We start from the raw sequence: 20509 nt of genomic DNA, 5'->3' as shown, positions 1-20509 counted from the left end.
TGCTACATGGACATTAACAATTTCACTTGCTGAGAGAACAGGTGGAAATGTGCATTTTGTTCACTGGTGTTTCCCATTCACGTAACATGATATATGACACATAGGGTATGCTCGGTAAATATCTGTTCAATAAAATCAATGGCAATTGAAAAGATGAAAATTAAAACATAATGACAAAGCACTGTGAGAGAAGAGAAAAATGCTGATGTGCTTTTAACATTGTGATAACTTTTAGAACAAATGGAAATATGAGCATCATCTGATCAAATGCTCCCACTTTATAGATGAGAAAATAGAAGTACTGGCAGTACAGTATTGTCTCCGATTTCAGTAGGTTTTTTCCACACTACTTACTTTTTAAATTATTTTTTAACATTTAGTTATTTTTGAGAGAGAGAAAGAGGCAGAGCACAACAGCAGGGAGGGCAGAGAGAGAGGGAGACACAGAATCCGAAGCAGGCTCCAGGCTCTGAGCATGTCCCCACTGGGCCCGACTCGGGGCTCAAACTCACAAACCGTGAGATCATGACCTGAGCCAAAGTCAGTCGCTTAACTGACTGAGCCACCCAGGTGCCCCCACTGTAATTATTGTTAGAAGTCGTATTTTCTAGTAATTTTAAGGTAACCTAACCAAAGTGACCCAAAAAGGTATTTATCGTTCACACTGATATTTTGAGGGTCGATGGGGGGTGGGTGATGGGTATTGAGGAGGGGACCTATTGGGATGAGCACTGGGTGTTGTATGGAAACTAGTTGACATACATTGACACACACAAAGGCTAAGTGTGGATTTGAAATATCATTTGTTAATGTCTTAAAATCAGTTTGATTAGTTAGATATAAGTAAATCAATTCTCAATATCCCATATGGCTACAATTATTTAGCATATGAATTGAGGACAAAAATATAACTGTAGAAAGCAGATAGTTATGTGATTAAATAGAAGTTTATATCTTAGATGATATCATTATGTTTGGAAAATATAAGCTTCAGCAAAATTTAATCTATATGATTTTCTGATTTAACCAGTAGCAGATTTCATGCATTCCAAATTTAGTTTCAGTAGTCAAAAATTCAAAGCCACTTAAATAATTCAGCTACATTAGAGCCCTTTTAATATTCACAGTATTATGTAAAAATTACAATGATCAAATATAATTCCGTGGAAAAATAATTTTGGTTCTATAATACTTTAGATCTATCCGCTTTGGGGATCGTACATATCTACCATTTTTCATCAGTTGACCGTTAGGTTTTACTAAAAGTAAAGTAGTGTTGGGATACCCAGAGTTGACTGAAAGAATCACACATATACACAAATGTTGAATTCAATTCAGGGTGTTAAATAATGCAAAATAATTGATGCCTAAATAGCCACTCATGTAGCAAATCATTGTGATTTTCACGTTGATTTCAGGGACAGATTTTTATAATATTCAGCATTCGGAAGAAAGTGATAAGTTGACTAGGCTTTCTGCTGTCCTTTCAGTCCTACAATTTTAATGACAATCACCCAGTAAAATCTTGTGACAAACTGTATCATTTTGTTTTCCCCTTGCTTCTCAGCATTGGCTACACACTGAAATCACCTGGGAAAATTTAAAAGACTATCAGTGCCTGGAGCCCACCCCTAGAGATTATGATGTAATTGACCTGAATGTGGCCAGTGTGTCTAGTAATTCAACAAAGTTTGCAAACCACTAGATAAGGCAGCGTAAGTGGTCGTAACGAGATCTACATTCAGTTGAGTCAACCATGCCCTGTATTTTTTTTTTTTTTTAAACAATCACCTTTTGTAGTTTAAAGAGATCTGGCCTCTGCTCCTAGATTATCTGGATAATTGCCTCAACTCATCACTCCTTTTAGCTATAAAAGCATGAGAACTATTACTTATTTCTGAAGTCTGTTACACTATCATTCTCATGAAAAATTACATATCTTTTTTTTAAAGCGGGCATAGTAATTTATCTGTGAAGTGAAATAACACTAGCAGACCATTAACTTGGTACAATGAATGCATCAAGCAGCTGTTACTTAGAAAATAGAACATCTGTTAAATGCCATTGGAGTCACTATTCACTGTCATTATAGTTATAGCTATAATTTCTGTTCTGCACATTTTGCTTTCATGAAATTCTTCTTTAATAGACAATACATTATTAATAAAAAGTCAATACACATTGCCATAAAATCCACCATTTAATGTTTTATGTTCTTTCTGAATTTATCATTATATTATTCCGTCACATTAGCCTAATAATAAAATATGTCCTAAACCTCTAGCCATGGCAGAGTAATGTAGGGACCTGAGAAGACAATTAGTAACGTATTTTATCACATTGAAGATATTAGATTGTATGATGCACCATTGATTTAATTACAGCTGCTGTGGCTCAAAAGAAACACCACCACCTTAAACATAAATACAAATTGTAAGTGTCATGTCAATTTTAGAAATCTTAATATGTGACAAAGTGCATTTTAGAATTGCAGTAATGTAATTTTTAAATTTTATTCCCATAAATACATTCTGTACCGAAAGGTGAAAGAACTCTCTCCCATTCCTGATGAAATAGTCTAATACTTCTGTAGACTGACTAAAATGCAGAGCCCACTTGGGGAGGGGAACCTTTTAAGATACGTTTTGGGTGTTTCAGTTAACGCTTCATCCATATTAGAGGGAACTTACATAAGGGATTAACAAAGAGCTAAAATGAAGGATCTAGTACCATCTTAGTAAAAGGAGAAAGGTATATGGAAATGTTATTATGGCACATTTTTTACTAGATGTGGGGCTGAATGAAGATAGAATCTATGGGACAGGGGACCCTTAGAGATGAAAAAGGCTGAGGGTGGGGAGAGGGAATGATAGGAAATCAGAGAATTTAGCCAAAGACTGTAAGTCAATGGGAAATTCCAGGAAAACTTGTGGAAGCCAGCAGACCATGTGAGATCAAGCCCAAGTGGGCTATGTTTCTCAGCCCCAGTCAGAAAATAGGTGTGCAGGTGTTTCTCTGGGGCCAGATAATTAATTGTACAGTTTTTTACCATTTTACCTTTATATAAAATTAACAGAAATGTTTCCTTCATGTCACGGTGTGATCATCAGAGACCAAGGGGACAAGTTTTCCCATCCTGCTAACCCATCAGTGAAGTGAGTTGATAAGCTACTGGCTGAATCCTGGAACCTCCTGCCATTTTAAATTAGACTCGAGTGAGTTAACTTAGAGATAAGAGGAATGAATCAGAATGTATTGGCCATCCTTCACATGAACACATGGGTATCTTCATTAGGAGAAAGTATCCTATGCCACCCCTTTTGTATTATCAGTAAGTTGGAGTAGCATTTGAAAATTGCTATGGCTAGGAAGAAGTAGACAACAGATTTGTTTCTTTGAAATCATGGAAGTTAGTGTTTAATATTTTGACTATTCGGGAGCTATTAAATGTTACAAATTAAACATATGGACAATAAAAATATGTTAGACTTTATGGCAGTTTATATTTAAACCAAGTTCTACTCCGAGCTGATATTTTTCCTGTGTCGTTAAAAACCCCAAGTGCCCAGTGTATATTTCACATTAAGCTGCTCTTGAAACTCCCAAAATTGGGCTTAAGGCCATGTCATATAGGTCAAAATAAAACTGAATGTGCATGATTTTGCTATGTACTCAGCCTTAAAATCAACCTTAAAAACTTCCATGATTGAAAAAAACAACCCTAAAAGTTGAGTTACAACTTAGTCACTCTAGTCACTGAATTTGAACTTGTTTATTCTGAAGGGTTTACCCTTCAGAACCCTCTCCATGTCTCACCCAACAAGGCAGCCAGAGAAGTGATGTGTGTTGAGGATTGGATGCCTTTTCAGAGAAGGAAGTATCGTGTTTGTTCAACTCTTTTCTCCCCAACTCACCAACCCCGTAAATAACTTCATCCCTTAGAGAGGCGTGAGTAAGGGTATAGAGAGAATGGCTGAAACAGTAGCTGGAGTTCAACCTAGCAGTTCATTTCTTAATAAAATAGCAAATATAGACATTCTTGTGATAGGGGAAACTATTAGAAATGGGAGAATGGTTGGTTCCTTAATATCATAAAATGTATGTTTTTAGTTTCTTATAAGTACCCCATATTTTCCTTTCGGTGGCTTTTGATTCTGACCTTCATATTTTTTTCGTCATGTTGCACTTTGTCCGTAGTTGGTCCAAACCATGCAGTCCTTTATGGTGAATTTGAGTTTCAAGTATCACCTCTCCTTCAAAGCCATTCAAGCTCATCCCAGCCATGACTACTACGTGTCAACAAATTATGTGCTTTCTAGTACAATATCAAATTATTTTATTGCATTTTAGCTTTACTCTGCAGCTACACTGTGGGTAAAATTAAAGCAAGGTATGCAAAGACTAGCTCCTTTCTAATCTCTGGCAGTGATTGGCACAGTACAGAGTGGATATTAAACACCAAAACCAAATTTACTAATTGAAATTGAGATCTTCAGAAAGCAAGATGGGTATGTTTATTTGAAGTCTAAGATCATATTATGTTAAAATCATACTTTTAATTGTTTTAATTTAAATTCAAGTTAGTTAATATACAGTGTAATAATGGTTTGGGGAGCAGAACCCAGTAATTCGTCACTCCCATGTAACAAACAGTGCTCATCCCAGCCAGGGCCCTCCTTAATGTCCATCAGCCATTCAGTCCATCCCCCCACTCACCTCCGCTCCAGCAGCCCTCAGTTTGTGTTCTTTATTTAAGAGTCTCTTATGGTTTGCCTCCCTCTGTGTTGTTAGCTTATTTTTCCTTTCCTTCCTCTCCGTTCATCTGTTGTGTTTCTTAAATTCCACATATGAGTGAAATCATATGTTTATCTTTCTCTGACTTATTTTGCTTAGCATACTTTTAATTTAAAATAAATCTATCTTATACACTGAAGCTATTGTAAAAAAAAACTATTGTAGGGAAAAGTTAAAAATCTATTAAATGAGCACAATATTTTTTCCTAATGAAAAATACCATTTATATAAATTACTTAATACCAATTCGTTCTTGAATACCACGTGTAAAGGTTTAACGCTATGGTGGTGGTGTTTTGTTTTTTTTTTTTTTAAGGTAAGAGTGTAAATTTTCTCATCAGTCACTTTTGGACATAAGCAGTTATGAACCATTATGATGATCACTGCTTTCTTCAAGCTCATGTTCGTGATGGAGATAACTTCAATATCTCTGAATCCTATCTTATAATATTGAGGAAGCTAGAGTGACACTGGAAACTGTCTACATTTCCTGTTTTATTCTTTTCATTAGCTGAATGAAGTATCCCTGGACATTAAACATTCTCTCTTGAAAATTAGCTGTAGAATTTTGGCAGATGTTTAACCCATAATAGTTGGTTGTGATCCATGAACTATGGGCAACAATATTTCCTAAATGCAAAACTTCAGCCCTTCTGAGGTTTGGAAATTCACATTGCCTTTAATTGCATTGCCTGGCATAGAAGAGACAAATGTCTGCGTGCACAACAACTTTTTACATCAAAGCCAAAACATTGTGTCATCTTGAGGACAATTTAAGATATAATTAACAATCCAAATACAAAATAAGATTCAACTTTGTGAGGCGTTACCTTTGTGAATCAGTCAACTCTAGTGACAAGCCACTAGTCTGGAGCGAATGCAGGAAGTAGGCAATGTTCATTTGCATATCTTTCCATATCTTTGACAAACACATCTAGAGTCTAAATTGTATAAGGAAGGGACTTTCTCTGTCATCTTACTCACAGTGCCTGGAACAATGACCACCACGGAAGGTTGTAAAGGTTCTGTAATACACAAGGTTGCAGAGGAAAGGAATGAAAGGGCTGAAATGTAGCCCATGACCACTCCCACGTCAAACTCCAGAGGGGATATTTGTCCTGCACAGGAAGTATTTCTCATAATTTCCATAAAGATATTAAGTAGAATCACCTATGCCATTGCTACAACAGTTATGTTTTTAGTAGGAGCTCAGTAACATTTATGATTGATGCATGAAGGAATTCCTTCTGTGTTGCTAAGCTAACTCATGTAGTACAGATGACACCTGCATTACAGGGAAGCCTCTACGTGATAGCCCCTGAGTTCATTTGCCCATAATTACTTCCCATAAATTACTGCCCATAACAATTTCAGATATTTTTATATTGGAAAAGAAAAACACAAATACTCAAGAATATCTTAGAATAGGAGAAACCATGTCTTTTGTACACAAATTATTTTCTACAATCTTTTTGCCTCATTTATTTCCCCCTATTTATGTCATGTGAAAAGCAAAAACAAGACGTGTATACATAGCGGTTTTGAGTGCAATGGGACCGGGTGGTGTGAAAGAAAGCCAGCCACAGCAACTATTCAGACTTTTCTATTATTAAGATAGAAAAGAGACATTGAGACCATCAAGGAGTTAGAAATGGGCTATAAGCTGGCCTCATAGAGACCCTCTCTCTTGATTACGTGGACCACCTCTCTTACTCTCTGTGCATAGGTTTCATTTGCCTCTTCGCAGGTGGGCTCCTTCCTCTTTCTCTTGCTGCTCCAAAGCGATTTTGTCCTACCATGACTTAGGTTTCCTGTGGTGAAGACGTCAGTTTCATTTCTAAATGACTTCTAAGCTGGTGTGTTATCACAGTCCCTGTATGTTTTAGTTAAACTTCTTGAGAATATCTGCTCTGCCTTACTCCCTAGTGAATATCCAATGACTGTATGTGGGCAGTTAGGGACCGGGGCAGAGGCAGGGAGGTGCAAGTTGGTCACCTGGTCAGCCATGATAGATCACAAGACAAGGGCTGGAGGTGGAGCCGACAGTAAACATTTATACTAGGATCAGTTTTTCTAGCAACTTTCTACATGATTTCTCATATTAGATGTGCTTGTTTTCACATTTTGTAAATTAAGACTTAGAAAGCAGCAGTGCTCTCTTAAGGGATTTTAATATTACCTCTTCATTTTCATAGACCTCTAATTGAAAGTTAGCATTTTTTTTTCAGTTATGAATGCGAGCAACAGACCTCAGCAATCTCAGCAGTCTCTGCGACTTGGCCACCAGTAGAGAGAGCAGATCATTTTATATCACATTCTAGTCATTGTATGTATTTCAAAATGCCAGTTATGGTCGTGCCTACTTTGAAATCATCCTAAAGATCTGATGCTCGATTACTCTAGCTACACACGTTAGTAAAGAAAATAGGCATTACTGTCTTACAAGGTGGGAAAAGACATTTTGTATATTGTATTCCAGTATAACTCATTTTCCTTAAAATCCGATGGATTTAAATTTGGTTTTAAAAATATTATTATAAGAAGGAGTCCTTAAGTTTAATGAACTGCCAAATAGGTTTGTGGCACCAAAATGCCGACAATTTCTGCCGTAGAAATGTAAGAGTGCAGTAATTACTGACTTTTCTAAAAGCAGTTGCTTCTTTGTAGATAAGGTTTCTAAGGCCTGTCTTCACTCAGTATATTTACAAAGTAAGTAAATATAAATATGTTTCAGTGGACATTGTGTATGTTTATCTGTTAAATATATATCATCATAAATAAATAGAAATTAATCGTGTTTATGTATAGCTATATGTTTATATATACCCAATAAGGAAACTCCAATATTTATAGTGTGATTTGCATCACCCATAAAGACACATGGAAGGTTTAAGTCCTTAAAAAATCTTATTATAGTAACCATACACATGGTCATTTCAAAAGCATTAAATCTTAAGTCTACAATATATTACTCCAAGCTCAAGTACTGTCCTTTTCACAGGCTACTCAGAAAGAGATTGAGAAACAGAAGGTTCACCTAAAGAGTGTCACAGAGCTAGGAGAGGCCTTGAAAACGGTTTTGGGCAAGAAGGAGGCCTTGGTGGAAGATAAACTGAGTCTTCTGAATAGTAACTGGATAGCTGTCACTTCCCGAGCAGAAGAGTGGTTAAACCTTTTGCTGGTAAGAGGCCAGAGGATTTTCAAGCCCTCTGCATTGTGAGAAGGAAATTACATGTGATTTGAATAATAATATTTGTGTCTGTAAATTCCTCAGCTCCACATAAATGGTGGCTCTTAATTCAACATCTGCAACTCTGTTTTAATATCTTTCCACGTCTGTGCCGTATTTTGTATGGAGACCACATTTAAGTGCATTTTGAATGATACTACTTTTTTGTGTCTTCTAATATTGTAGAAAGTAGGACAACTCTTTTAAGAATATTGTCTAATCAATAATATGTCATGGTATGTCTCTTTAACATTAAGGAATACCAGAAACACATGGAAAACTTTGACCAGAATGTGGATTACATCACAAACTGGATCATTCAGGCTGATGCACTTTTGGATGAATCTGAGAAAAAGAAACCTCAGCAAAAAGAAGACATACTTAAGGTAGCAAATAAAATATTATGAAAAGTAATTTTCTAATTGCACAATTATGTCGCTCATCAAGGACTTCTTAATAAGAGTGAAAAAATTCTTCCTTCTTTCCTTTCTGCCTTTGTACTTTCCTTCCCTCCCTACTTCCTTAATTCCAATGGGAGTTAATAACTTTGAAGAGTTTTGTAATCTGGATATCTCCATATCCACCTCTCAGCTCGTTACGCACAATTTAAACTCTGATGACAAAGGGATGCCGGGATTTATTTTGGTGTCATGTTGCCAACTCCTGCCCATTTTACTAGTCGTAGTACGTTCTAATATCTCACACAAGGATCCATTTTCCAGTATCATCCACAGCCCATTCTGAGTAAAACCTGAAATCCAATCATTTGGGCATTTTGCGTATGCAATCCAAATCTTAGTAATTAGTAACAATATTGAGCTTATATAAAACTGGATGGTTTTTATTTTTTGCTACATGTAAAGTAAACATGGCTTTGTGTTCTCTCTTTGTGTATTAGAACCAATTATTAGGACATCCTAAGTCATCTTTCTCAAAGGCAACTTAATTTTTACTTTTTAAAGATGGTGGCTATAAAAGGATATGAGAGGTATAATGTGCGAATTTCTCTTGTTGATGCTATATTATCTCTCTTCAATAACATCTTAAATAGGAAGACTTGAAATATAACAAATTCCATTTGAATTAATGAGTCCTTATTCTGTTTTGCTGAAAAAAAATTGTATTTAATTAGTGGGTTATTACTTAAGGAGCACCCAAAAACTGTAGCTTCTGTGTGTACGATTCATTCATTTCTTTTTTATGAAATGCCTATTTTCCAAAGATTACAATTCATTTTTGATGAAAAACTGTTGATATGTTTCAGGTTATCCCCAAAACAAATTACTCTCCTTTGTGTACCTTACTTTGCTCTCTCTTGTCCTTTGATGTGTAGCTAGGGAATGCCATCTTAAGGTGGCATTTCCTTCAAGGCCTTTGGAATAATAGGAGCTGAGTTGTTTCACTTAGAGTCTCTCTGACCTCTCGAGTCAGGCAAAACCTTCGTCAATCCCTCTGTCTTTGACACTGAATTCTTATCTGTTGGAAAGTCCATTTTTTCCCCATGACACCTAGGAAGGAAAAGAAAATTGTTCCTCAGCTGCCTTTCTTCCCGAGCATACGTTAAGGTTACCCCACAGTTATGAAACTGAGTCAAGTGAAGATAAAAATAAGACTAAAGAAAAAATATTACAGTCGACACAGGCAACAAAGGGTAGCCAAGAAAACATCCCTCGCGCCTCCTGAGACTAAGTAAACACTTTACATAAACATAGATCACACTTAGACCAGGACTGTGGCCAATATTCCTGAGATCACACACATTTCCCACTCTACTCCTCTCTTTTATGGAAGTTGACTTCGTTCCTCCCTCTCAACTCCTCTGCATGTGCTCATTCTTTCCTTCTCTTTCTCGCTCTCTTGCTGTCTCTCAACTTCCACTTAATTACTAACTTCAAGCCCTGTCTCTTGCTCACGGAATATAGCGTTTAAAGGCTGAAATGAATGACATGCGCCCAAAGGTGGATTCCACGCGAGACCAAGCAGCAAACCTGATGGCAAACCGCGGCGACCACTGCAGGAAAGTAGTAGAGCCCAAAATCTCAGAGCTCAACCATCGATTTGCAGCCATTTCTCACAGAATTAAGACTGGAAAGGTAGGAAGATCTGCTCCAAGGTGGAAACTAGTGATAAATGATCTCTTGCGAAGGTTGCGCAGTACTCTGAAGGGGGCGGGCGACCCCCACGGCAAGGTTTTCAAAACGAAAATGAAGGCCAAAATGTATTTAAGGAAATTTTATCCCTGAATCTCATGGGAGATCAATCTCTCCCCACTCCCCTCCACCAGTCTCTCTGTCTCCCTCTCTCTGTCATTTTTCTTTACATGCCACAGCTATTCTAGAACTGCATTCTGTACTGGTTTACATATGTACTTTCAGGGGTAACCTACAGCAAAGTAACAAATAGCATGCTGCAGGCCAACAACGACAAACAAAAGCACAAAAGACATCCATCTAAGGAAAGCACTGCTGACTTCTTATGCCAAATATAATATTGCTTGTGTGTAATATGGATCACATATCAAAAATGGGGCCTTGTACATCTCCTGCATGATCTAGGGTGTTTGTATTCTCTTTATTGGTTGTGCACATGTGTGTATGTATGTGTATTTAACTTGCTCTTGCTAATTGCCGATACGTACTGTGACAAAATCCATTAGGCTATAATAACATGCTCAAGCCATAAAAACAAATAATTGCAAAGCTTATATAACCTAATTTTGTAATTTTATATGTCTGTTTATATTGATTCTATTTAATGAAGAACCAGGGGATATGGAATTTTGCATGATAATCCTTTATATTTGTGTAACATTTAATGAAGACAAAAATCTTATCAAATAGGTTGCTTGCAACAATATATAAAAATAGAAATCCAGCTCTTTTGGGTGAGTGTCAAATTGCAAGGAACTACCCCAAATTTTCTAAGATGTCATTTGACACATTTTTCAATATACATGATATGCTTTAAAACACAAAAATGTATGTAAAATGAATATGTGTATTTACATATACAGATAATTGCTATAAATAATCTTAAATGAGAAAAACATTCTTGAAATACTTGTGAGACAATATGATGTAATATGTCAGGTAAGTGCTGACTTCTGGAACAATAGGAGAATATGTTTGAAAATAATTTTGATAAATATGGACACCCATAATAGCATGATTTACAATTGCTACATTTTCTAAGGCATTCCAATGTATCATTGTTACATGTACTAGTACATATTTAAAAGAGTTTCTAAAATATATGGCAACGTGGTATGAATTTCAAATACTTTACATGCATGAAACATAGTTACCCTCCAAAGCTCGCCTTCCCAAGGCAAAAAAGTATTAGCTTACCTTTATTCATTGCTGCTTCTTTGCAATGTTTAAGTTAACTAGTTAGTGATACTCATTTATGTGCTATTTTATGGAAACTGTCCTCACCTGGAAAATATCTAAAAGGCTCCGAAATTCTATTTTCAGAGCATATAATTGTTTTTGGAAGAATTTATTCTGATGCTTAAGACAATTGGTTTTACCTCTAGAGATTATCATCTGAATATGTAATATCTAAACAACCAAAGGCTCTTTCAGTCATCTTAAAAAATGGATGCTAATCCTTCGTTACTAGGTTTTATGTTCTTCCTGTTATACATATCACTAAGCTGCAGAATATTTAAGAGAAAACATGGCATTATCTTCTTGACCTTTTCAATAGCAGATTGAGACAAGTTATGTCACAAGATTGTGACTTGTAGATGCTGAAAAATGAGAACTTAACCTGCGTGATAGAAGCTGACAGACTTAGCATGGCCAAGAGAAGTTAGTGAATTTTCATTCTATATTCTGTACAACTTTGTCACTTACTTCTATAAAGAGAGCCACTTGATGCACTTCTTTTTTTTTCTCCTTCCTGAAGAACGGCATAAAAGAGATTTTAAATCAGTATTTTCGATGATAGATTAATTAACAAGAGAATCACATTGTCACTTTTCAAAGTACTCCTTTTTCTCTACATTAATAAAGATGACTGGATGCAGGGCTTTGAAAGAGAATCATGCCCTATCATCATGCTGAAACCAAAAACATGGAGGTAGAGCTTATCTAACATTTTGCTGATACATTCATCGCACTGTGCTAGTGAGTGTGGAAATATGCAAGGATACAAAAAATACCTGTTAAAAATAGGTTTACAGACACAAGCTTAAATAGTTTTTACAATCATATGTGCTTAACGCTTGTACATCCTTATGAAGATATTCAATTAATGAGGTAATTCCAGCAGGCACATAGTATAATATTAAGACCATTGGACATAAAAGACTGAATTCCCAGCCTAACTTTGTCAGCATTAGGCGGAACATGTGATTTCCCTGCAATTCCGTTTTAGTGTTTGTAAGATAAAGGAGTTAAACCAGATTAGTAATTCTTAAAAAGAAAGCATCCCACCCTCCCAGCCCCCAAGGGTTATTATTTAGAACAGAATGTATAAAATAGGTAACAGGAGAGTTCCTGGATGGGTGGATTTCTGTCCTTGTATCTTTCTCCTTCCTGTGGTAAGATTTAAGTGGTGCAAGTTATGTCCATAGAACGTGGTGTAAAATTTCTGGGTTAGATTAGTTAACATGAGGGGTAATTAGTTAGATTAGCTCTGAAGAGTTCTAAAATTTGACAGTCCAGTGCTCTTTTGTTGATGCAATAAGGAATTTAAAATAACGGCCTGTATGTGTCTTTGCTTATGGAGTAGGGTAATTCTGGAAGTGCTGGAATTCTCTGGGGTGACCTTTGATCTCAAAATTAAGCTCCTAATACTGTAAGATTGGGTTGGAGTATTGCCCTTCTTATGGTTGAGTTACACTTAGAAGAATAACTTGGGAGAAAATCTACAATGATAAAATTAACTAAAGCAGGTTGGAAATGTATATGGGTAGAAAAGTGACTCAGTAGAAGAACTAACTTCAGGATTCTTTTAAAGGTCACCTAGAAAGGGCAGTTGAATAGAGCTAAATTTTATCCTGAAAACTCGCTGACAATCCCTGGATTCATTGTTTGGTGAAGAATACGAAGTTTGTATCTCTTGCAGTGATTGTTCATGACAAGAAATTACGAAATCTGGAGATGAGTGAGCATTGAGGTCCTCAGTTTAGATTAATTGAGAGCTTACTCATCAGATGCAGCTCTCCGCAGTGGTAACTTTTAGCCATTAATGAGAAACAGCATGGTGCAAGGAAGAAATTCTTACCTTCAAGCCACAAAACTTGTTGGGGATGTGATCATATATATGACCGTTTACCTCTCAGAGCCATGTTTTTATCTAGAAAAGTCGTAAGCTGATATTTGTCTTATTTTAACCTCACAACTGTGGTAAATATCAAATGGCCTAGGATACGTAAAAGCATGCATTAAAAAAAACACGTATAGATGCAAAATGAAAAAATAATTAATATCAATAATGATTTCCATCATATTATATGTTAGCTTTGAAGAGCCAAATTTTGAGAGTTGAGAGGGAAAGTGATGGGAAAAAGAAATGGAGAAACGGCTGCTTTTCTTTCGGGTCACTGCTGGAATGGGCTGAGATCAAGAAGACTTCTTTGCTATTTCCATTGTAAGGACCAGCCTTACATATTATCAAGTGGACCATTATAGGAAATGCTGGGAAATTCTGCTTGTCCCAAATAGGACCTTTAAAATACATTATACCTCTTCCCATTTCCTTGAGGTTTATCAGTAGTATCTGATTGCTTTGAAAAAGCTTAATCCTCATAATCTGTTTGAAATCACTTTGAGAAAATGGCTCTTTTATTGGGGATGGTCAGAATTATCAAAATAAATCAGTGGTAACTTCCTAACCATGAGTAAAGTTGATGGAATCAGTGGGGAAAGACAACATGTCACATCTCTTTTTGTTTTAGGGAATCTAAACATGGTGGCTTAGCACGGTGATGGTGAGGAAGATATTATCAGGAAAAGAAGATGGCAGGAAACAGATGCATAGAGGGCAGAAATAAACTGAGTCCTTAGTCCTTTTCCTTACAGCATCTCTGCCCCTCTCCATGTTGGGAGAAGCCAAGTTGGAGATGGGAGTCCTCATTTTGGGAGAGATGATAGTTGAGGTAGATCTTAAGGGATTAATGAAGAAACTGTTGGGAAAAGGGACCAATATGAATGATCTGTCACCAACCTTGTAGTATTTCAGATCACAATGTTTGGTTCTGTGGTCCCTGTATTGCTAGGTAAGATGTGATGGATTCAAGGAGCTTATCGTTTAATGATGGAACAAGTCATGTTTGTGGATATTGGTCCAAGAATGAGTGTATGCTAAGTGAATTTAGCCATTCTAGCGACATGGAGGAGGTAACAATTCAGGATAAACCGATGAAAAAGCCCAAGAGTGTATGGAGTGTTCGGTGGAGAGCACATTCAGTTGACTTACAAAATGTAGAGCATGGAGCATGAAGCTTAGTTGTGGATGATAACACTGTAAAGGATGATTAGACACAGCATGGAGAGATCACGACAAACAGACTAATAGTTTATGCTTAATTCAAAAGGCACTGAGGAGTTCTTAATGGGTTCTTTTTACGTGCCCTGTTGAAAGATTAGTGCAACAGTGGTTGTGAAGAGAATGCAACTGAATAAATTACAGCAAATAGGGAATCACAATAGTCTAGGTGAGAAACAGTGAGTATCTCAAATAAAGGGATATCTGTGGGAAGGCAAAGGAAGTGACAATCTAGAGCAGTGACTTTCAAACCTTTGTGTACTTGGAGGAATTGTTAAAACACAGATTTCTGTCTATCCCCCCTGCCCACCTCCCATGGAGATTATGATTCAGTATTCCCTAATATTTGCATGTCTAGGAAGTTTTTAGGTGACATTGATGCTAATGATTTGGGGACTCAGTTTGAGAACCACTCGTGTAAAGACACTGAGAACTAACCTAGACATAAATTATTACGTGAGGACCAAAAAGATGGTGAGTTGAAAAGTGACTCAGCATTCAAGACTCACCGAGTATAAAAGTCTGCATATGAGTTTCAAGAAAAAAATAGGCATCAAAATACTTACTTTCAAAGTAATATTGTCTAAATAGATTTTGTCTATGGCCTATTAGTATAGACAATTACTTTGTTACAAAATATTATGAAACTTACACATATAATTTGCCTATTTAAATTGTCTTCATTCCTATGGAACTGAAATTTTGAATTATTGGCCCTGCAATTGGTACTAACCAAAAGAAAAGTGAACTTGTTTATTATGTCCTCAATTGCTTTTAAAATTCACGTAGCAGTTTCCCTAGAAATATTTATTGTAATTGTAACATGAGATTCGGACAGTCTGGCATCATATATGTAAATATTCATAATTTTATTGCTATAATAATTATAGTGTCAAGTTTTTGACCTCCAGTCAGTGTTAACAGATGCAAAAATAATCGTTCTTTAGACCAGAGGTTTGCAGATAAATGTACATGGCTCTGAGAGAGCCAGTGAGTTTCCCGTTTAATATAGAATATAACACACACACACACACACACACACACACACACACACACACACACAGAAAACCACATGGTTGGGTCTAATCTCTCATAAATGGTGGCTTTATATGTGAAAAGTAATTTGTAAATACTTGAATGATAGTTTAGACAGGTATTTTGGCTTTCCTAAACATCAGTTGGAAATAAAGAATACCACTTATAAATGTGATCTAGAATGTCGGAATAAGATTTATTGGTTTTGAAATTTTTAACTAAAACCCAATTTTCAGTAGTCAGCTTTATCAATACAAATATATTTATCTTTTTCCCCTTTGTAGTGTGTTTCTAATTTAACGCCTCTTCTGACAGAAGAGAATGTAGTCCATTAACTGCTACGGTTATTCTCATTTGTATATGAGTGTGTATGTGTATATGTATGCAAATATACATACATGGTTATGTACACATGTACATACACATACACATTTTACATACACACTTTTTAGTGAAATTTTCTACAAAGAAATTATAGCAGAAAGCATAGATAAAAACTTTGGTAAAGATCTATAGGTATCGCATAATTTGTAGAATACTAAATACGTACCAATTACAGTTGAAATCCTCAGGTAATATGAGCAGTTTAATACCCAAACTATGTAGTACTATACCTGCTAATTGTATTTCACTGAAATAAATAAGAAATTAACCTAGCAACAGAATTCCTATATTAACAACTTCTTTTTCACGTTTGTAATTTGCTATCCTTTTATAAGGTTCTGTTAAAAATTTGATAACAAATCCTTTTTTATAATCAGTTAAAATGGTTTCCAAGTAGATGTTTATTGAGTTTGCTGAGCATTGTCATTTGCTAGAACTAACTGGGTCTTATTAGTGTGACATTTAAAATGCTTAAAGCTATTTGGTGATTCCTGATTGGGATCCCTTAAGAAAGACAGTTATTTCTCTGATCAGTCAACACATGCAAAAGTAATCTTTCCTCAGACCAGGGACTTTCGGATACTTACGGGTGCCCCGAGGGCCAGTGAGTTGCGTAAGTTCTTACAGTTAGCCTGGTTAGAAAAAATGTCAGATCCTGGTTCATTGCTTGGTCTACTCCCACATGCTGCCCCTCAGCATACTTTATTACCTGTGTTTATATCATTAGGTATTTATTGTTGCTAGATTGTACATTAATATAAACCTGTCCAACTTCACTTAAAAAAAAAACATGATTTCAGTGCACTTTTTTGTATTAAAAACAAAAAGAATTGAACAAAAAAGAGAGAAGTGAGAGAGGAGGGGAGAAAGGGCAAGAGAAAAGAAGAAAAAAGAGAAAACACACAGTTGTCCAAAGTGTTGTATTTTTGCTTTTAATTCGCTTGTCTCCCTCATGTATTTTTACAGTACAATCCTTTTTTTCTCTTATTTCAGTTGCTACTACTAAACTCATTTAATCATGACGTAGAGAAATACATTTCCAGTTATATTTAACAATAAGTAGGCAGTGGGCTGATTCTTGAACCACGAGTATATCTTAACCAGTCAGTATATTTTGTACCTAATCTGAAAAGTATGACCATGAGATTAATCTCATCAATTCAAAAACCAGTGTACTGGGTAGCGCCCTTTAAATAACTCATAAATTTGGGAACTTACCGCATTTTCACATCTTTATCTTTGAAGCATCAAAGATAAACCACTCACTTACCTAATTATTAAAATAATCCAACTAGTATAATGTCACTATTCTGAGTCAATTTGGCTTTATTTTTTAAATTTACTTTCTTATGTTTTTTGGAATTTGCTCTTATGAAGTTAAAATAAGTGAATGAATAAAGCTATAAACTAGTTTACCCGGTTATCTTTATTCTGGGTAGGTCTTTTTAATACACTTATTTCTCTTTGTGGGTTTTTTTTTTCTCCTCTCCAGATATTTTGATTGGAAATAACTCTTTATATCATATCCTCAGTATGTCTTTTCTGTATTGCAGGATGTTACTGGTCCTTGAAAATTTATTCATTTTGGTTTCCGTGAATTATTTTATTTTTTATACCGATGTTGTAATTATAAATAAACTTTCAAAGCTGCAGAATGGAAGGAAGAGACTAATTTGAGCCATTTTAAACAAATCTGTAGCACTTGGATTATTTATTTTCAATTTAGATATTAGTGTAATTTGAATGTAGTGGCCATTTATCCTGATTATCGAGATTACATGGTCCACATTAACAAATGTTTACTTTGCTGTCTGTGTAAACACAGTCATTATGTTAGTGTATCTTTGCACGTGAGAAGTAATATTTAACTAAAAGTAAGGTTAAATTTTAAAAATTATAAAGTGTATCTGAGTAATTTGAATGCTTCCAATTTACAATGAATCAATTTGTAATTGATTTTGCTTTTTTCAGTCTGTTATTGTTTGTTAACTTGTTATATAAGTCACCTTTAATGCTAAGAATTTAACAAAGCCTTAAATTTCATTAATCCTAAATCGTACAGCAAAGCACAATTAATAGCTGTTAAGCAATCTGAAACATTAAAAATCAAGGAAAACAAAGCGTTGTCTTTCTCAGTTTCTCTGTCTCTTCTTTCTTTTGTGTCCGTTTATCTGTTTATTAACCCTCCTCATGTTTTACTTTATTTGTATTTTGTATGACTCTCCAGTCAATGTTTAAAGCTCTTAAGATGGAAAGGTAAGTAAAAAACGAAGTTGTGGGAAACCTATGCCTGGTGTATGGTATATGCTCTCCCCTATGATATTATGATCTTTGTTTGATTATTTTCTGTGTATTCTAAAACCTATCTTGTGTGCATTGTCTAACATTGTGTGATTTAATTGTGATTCTAGTTCTGTGGTCATATATTTTCTTTAAATTCAATAGAAGTAATTTATGCAGTAATTATGATTTATCCACCATTGTTTTCAATTTCTTTAAATAATTTATCATAATTCTCAATCTAAAAGGCAAACACTAGATACTTCATATGTTTTAAGCTTTGCTGACTCAAGAGAGAGCTATTAAATTTTGGGTGCTTGCTTATTGTACGTTTCTTTTATAAAGTTTTGTAAGAATTCTAAATTACAAAGGCAAGAAAGACCAAGGAATGACATGTAAAGCTTTAATTGGTCAGGGAAGTGCCTTCCATATTCAAATTGTGATGACCTAATGGTAACCAGTGAAGTCTTAAGGAAGCATTTAAATTTTTCTAAGCCCTTGTATCTGAATGAAGAGTAATAATCATGTGCATGTCAGATGGCTGGTCTGATCATGCCAATAGTACAGACAAAATAATTGGGTTGAGTACCTATGGTTATTTTGGTTACAAAATTGGTCACTGGTTACTTCAGTTAATATATTGGATGCTTTAAAACTAGTTGTTGATATAGTAAGTACCTCATCTATATGAAAAAAGGAGTTATATTTGCTACGGAAAATAGAGCATATATACCCTAAACTTCAAGGATTAAATACCTACTGGTGAGACAAAGCATAAACTCTTAAAAGCCATATAACATGATATTGAACATGTAAGAGACACTGCAGTACAATGTACATTAAATGAGGAATGGAAACTCCTGATAGAACATGTGGAACCCATTCCATAAATTTTCCTATCCCCAGAAGGATTCGGCAAAATTCCTCTCAAAACATATTTGAATGTAAGTGAATGAGAGGGATACCATAAAAATTACCTGTATCCACTAAAATTTACTACATAAAACATCAGCAGCTTGCCTAACACTAGTAAGACATTACTCTTATGATGTATTTCAAACTCATAACCATTCTTTTCAAAAGTCATGGTTATAATAATTACTATTGATCTGTACTGTCTAAAAAAAGTAGCCACGAACCACATATGGCTATTATATGAAATGTGGCTGTTACAAATTAAGAAGTGCTGGAAGTGTAAAATACACAGTAGGTTTTGAAGTCTTAGTATGAAAAAGTCAATGTAAAATATCTTCTATTTTATGTCGATTATAGGTTTATATGATATTTTGGATATATCAGGTAAATAAAGTATAATTAATTTGATCCTTTTTACTTTTTAGTATGGCATCTAAAACATTTAAAATTACATATCTGACTTGCATTCTGTTGCTCTTTAGCTGCATTGCTACAGATAAACAAAACCTTTTGAATTCAGAGGACAGAATTTACTATAAGATGATAAAATTTTAGGGAAATATTTATGTGAGAAGTGTCTTATTGCTAACATAGACCCTAATATGTCAGCATCCTGCTTCTGCTTGTGTATTTTCAGCAAGGAGAAACTCACTACTTTACAATTAGTGCTCTTAAAAATAATTAAAAAAAAAACATTGATAGCACTAATCAGCTGTTCCTGTATTCAACTAAAATTCAGGCTCCAAGTAACTTTTACACATTGATTCAAGTTACTCACTTTGGAGCCACACAGAATAATTCAAATCCTTACTCTGTATAGTGACCTTTTTTAACAAAAGCAAGGCAGTCTTTGATCAGGAAATCTGGACCCCACATGTACTACTAATAAAAATCTGACTTTGCATTATCTTGCTTTATTAATTAATCATGTTGTAGTAATGTTTCCTAAAAGCTATTTGTATCTACTTATAACATTTTTGTAGTTGGTGGTAACATTGTTGCTAGCATTTGGCCAATCAGGTCCTTTCGATTTTATACACTAGAAATTGTGTTATTTAAATTTCTAGATCATTCAGGAGTTCCATGAAATGTTGATTCTATTATCCCATGATTAGTCCTTCATTTACTAAGTATTTCAGGAAATATTCATTTGTGAGTGGCTACTTTGTACAAGGAATGACTCCATGTTGAACAAGACAGCAAATCCCTTATCTTCATGGGGTGTTCATGGAATTCATTCCTCTCTCTGCATGGTTTTGTTTTGTTTTGTTTTGTTTTGTTTTGTTTTGTTTTGTTTTGTTTTGTTTTTACATACTTTTTATGTCTCCAAACAATCCCTGATGAAAATACTGCATGTGGCAGAACAAATACAAAGCC

The 20509-nt window shown here is 35.1% G+C and overlaps 1 protein-coding gene across 1 annotated transcript in view; it reads left to right on the top strand.

Annotated features, from left to right (window-relative positions):
- Positions 1-20509, top strand: part of DMD (dystrophin) — a 2039083-nt gene that overhangs the window by 811743 nt on the left and 1206831 nt on the right. The window contains exons 35-37 of the mRNA XM_040468816.1: positions 7796-7975; positions 8281-8409; positions 9946-10116. Coding sequence (XP_040324750.1) covers positions 7796-7975; positions 8281-8409; positions 9946-10116 — 480 coding nt within the window. The remainder of the gene's footprint in view (positions 1-7795; positions 7976-8280; positions 8410-9945; positions 10117-20509) is intronic.

Source organism: Herpailurus yagouaroundi, unplaced genomic scaffold, assembly GCF_014898765.1.
Source record: "Herpailurus yagouaroundi ecotype Mexico unplaced genomic scaffold, PumYag 67793, whole genome shotgun sequence".
Classification (NCBI taxonomy): Eukaryota; Metazoa; Chordata; class Mammalia; order Carnivora; family Felidae; genus Herpailurus; species Herpailurus yagouaroundi.
This window is presented reverse-complemented; position numbering and strand designations above follow the sequence as displayed.